Source organism: Empidonax traillii, unplaced genomic scaffold (assembly GCF_003031625.1).
Source record: "Empidonax traillii isolate 1590-97213 ecotype Southwest subspecies unplaced genomic scaffold, ASM303162v1 scaffold7367:size5037, whole genome shotgun sequence".
Taxonomy (NCBI): domain Eukaryota; kingdom Metazoa; phylum Chordata; class Aves; order Passeriformes; family Tyrannidae; genus Empidonax; species Empidonax traillii.
Genome location: NW_020962560.1, coordinates 1 through 3,197, shown reverse-complemented (window position 1 = coordinate 3,197; position 3,197 = coordinate 1). Strand labels below are relative to the sequence as shown.

Here is a 3,197-nt window from a genome sequence, read left to right as displayed (position 1 = left end):
ACATGGTGTAGTCGCCGAAGGTGAAGCCGGAGGGGCGGCAGAGGAGCCACAGGGGCTGAACGGGGCAGAGATTGGGGGTCAATGGTTGAGATTTGGGTCAAGAATCATGATACGGGTCAATGGTTGGGATTTGGGGTCAATGGTTGAGATTTGGGGTCAATGGTTGAGATTTGGGGTCAATGGTTGACATTTGGGGTCAATGGTTGACATTTGGGGTCAATGGTTGGGATTTGGGTCTTGGTTTGATCTCTAGGGTTGATGAAAGGAATTTGGAGTCAAGGGCAGAGATTTGGGACAAAGAGTTGGGGTTTGGGGCCAAACGTGGGGAATTTGGGGCCAAACCAGGCCCAAGGTCGGGACCAACGACCACCTTGGGCAGCCACACCATGTACTGGGTGCGCCAGAGCCCCGGGAAGGGGCTGGAATGGCTCGCTGGGATCTGGAAGGATGGTTACACCAGATACGCGCCGTCGGTGAAGGGCCGGTTCAGCATGGCCAGGGACAACGGGCAGAGCTCGGTGACGCTGCAGATGAACAACCTCAGGGACGAGGATTCCACCACCTATTTCTGTGCCAAAGCTGCTGGTACTGGTGCTGCTGGTTGGGGTGCTGCTGATGCCATCGACCCCCTTTGTGGGGTCCCCAAACCTCCCCAAATCCCGAAACTCCGCCCCTTCACACCCAGCTCTCGCTCGTCGCTCCCGACCTTGGGCTGGTTTGGTCCCAAATTCTCCACCTTTGACCCCAAAACCCCAACTCTTTGTCCCAAATGTCCACCCTTGACCCCAAATCTCAACCATTGACCCAAATCTCAACCATTGACCCACATCTTGACCACTGACCCAAAATCTCAACCCTTGACCCCAAATCCCAACCATTGACCCCAAATCTCAATTGTTGACCCCAAATCCCAACCATTGACCCCAAATCTCCATCTCTGACCTCCAAATCCCTATCACAACCCCCGAACCTCGACCCTCGACCCCCCAATCTCCGCGGCCCCTCCGGCTTCACCTTCGGCGACTACGACATGGGCTGGGCCCGCCAGAGCCCCGGGAAGGGGCCGGAATTCGTCGCCAGCATCAGGAAGGACGGCGGGTTCACCACCTACGCGCCGTGGGTGAAGGGCCGGTTCAGCATCGCCAGGGACAACGGGCAGAGCTCGGTGACGCTGCAGATGAACAACCTCAGGGACGAGGATTCCGCCACCTATTTCTGCGCCAAGAGCGTCTATTCCGGCTACAACCGGGGCGGTGCCGGTGGGGTGGTCCAAATGTCAACCTCTGACCCCAAATCTGGGCTATTGACCCCAAATCTCAGCCCTTGACCCCAAATTTCAGCCATTGACCCCCATTGACCCCAAATCTGGGCCCTTGACCCCAAATCTCAGCCATTGACCCCAAATTTCAACCATTGACCCCAAATTTCAACCATTGACCCCAAATGTCAACCATTGACCCCAAATCTCAACCCTTGACCCCAAATCTCAGCCCTTGACACCAAATCTCAGCTATTGACCCCAAATCTGGGCCCTTGACCCCAAATCTCAGCCATTGACCCCAAATTTCAACCATTGACCCCAAATTTCAACCATTGACCCCAAATCCCAACTATTGACCCCAAATCTCAGCCATTGACCCCAAATCTCGGTAACTGACCCCAAATCCAAACTGTTGACCCCAAACCTCAACCGTTGACTCTAAATCTCAACTGTTGACCCCAAATCTCTGCCAGTGACCCAAAATCTCAACCATTGACCCCAAATTCCATCTATTGACCCAAAATGTGAGCCACTGACTCCAAATCTTAACCATTGACCCAAAATCCCAACCATTGACCCCAAATCTCAACCATTTACCCCAAATCTCAACCAATTGACCCAAAATGTGAGGCATTGACCCATAATCTCAACCATTGACCCCAAATCCCAACTATTGACCCCAAATCTCAGCCATTGCCCCCAAATCCCAACCAACTGACCCAAAATGTGAACCATTGACTGTTGACCTCCCAAATCTCAACCACTGACCCCGAATCTCGACCACAGGCATAATCCCAGCCCCCGGCGTTGAATTCCTTGGCACAGAAATAGGTGGCGGAATCCTCGTCCCTGAGGTTGTTCATCTGCAGCGTCACCGAGCTCTGCCCGTTGTCCCTGGCGATGGTGAATCGACCCTTCACCGACGGCGCGTATCTGGTGTCACCACCATCGTTCCTGATCGAAGCGACCCATTCCAGCCCCTTCCCGGGGCTCTGGCGCGCCCAGGCCATGTGGTAGTTGCCGAAGGTGAAGCTGGAGGGGCTGAACGGGGTGGAGGTTTGGGGGTCAACGGTTGAGATTTGGGGTCGTTCTTGAGGTTTTGGGTCGATGGTTGAGATTTGGGGTCAAAGGTATAGATTTGAGGTCGTTGTTGAGATTTGGGGTCAAGGGTTGAGATTTTGGAGTCCAGGGTTGAGATTTGGGGTCAAGGGTTCCAATTTGGGGTCAAGAGTTCAGATTTGGCGTCAATGGTTGAGATTTGGGGTCAATGGCTCAGATATGGGGTCAATGACTCAGATTTGGGGTCAATGGTTGAGATTTGGGGTCAATGGTTGAGATTTGGGGTCAGTGGTTGAAATTTGGGGTCAATGGTTGAAATTTGGGGTCAATGGTTGAAATTTGGGGTCAAGAGTTTCGATTTGGGGTCAAAGGTTGAGATTTGGGGTCAAGGGTTGAGATTTGGGGTCAAGGGCTGAGATTTGGGGTCAATGACCAAGATTTGGGGTCAAGGGTTCCAATTTGGGGTCGGGGGTCATATTTGGGGTCAAGAGTTGAGATTTGTGGTCAATGACCAAGATTTGGGGTCAATGGTTGGGATTTGGGGTCAATGATTGGGATTTGGGGTCAAGAGTTCAGATTTGGGGTCAAGAGTTTCGATTTGGGGTCAAGGGTTCAAATATGGGGTCGATGATTCAGATTTGGGGTCAAAGGTTGAGATTTGGGGTCAGTGACCGAGATTTGGGGTCAAAGGTTGAGATTTGGGGCCAAACCCGCCCCATTTCGGGACCAACGACCGAATTTCCCCCCCCCCCCCCCAAAACCCCCCCTCCGGAATGTTCCTCCCCGAAATCTCCCCATTTTCCCCATTTTTTTATTTTTTTTAATTAATTTTGACCCAAATCTCGACCTTTTGGCCCCAAATCTTCCCCCCCCCCCT

The 3,197-nt window shown here is 52.8% G+C and overlaps 1 gene segment (V, D, J or C); it reads left to right on the top strand.

Moving 5' to 3' along the window:
- Positions 1-386: 386 nt before the first annotated feature.
- LOC114073616 lies at positions 387-1,259 on the top strand (the record flags this gene model as incomplete). The annotated part of the segment is given in 2 exon segments: positions 387-473; positions 962-1,259. Coding segments are annotated over 2 exon segments (385 nt in total), but the record flags the coding sequence as incomplete, so codon positions are not given.
- Positions 1,260-3,197: the final 1,938 nt, after the last annotated feature.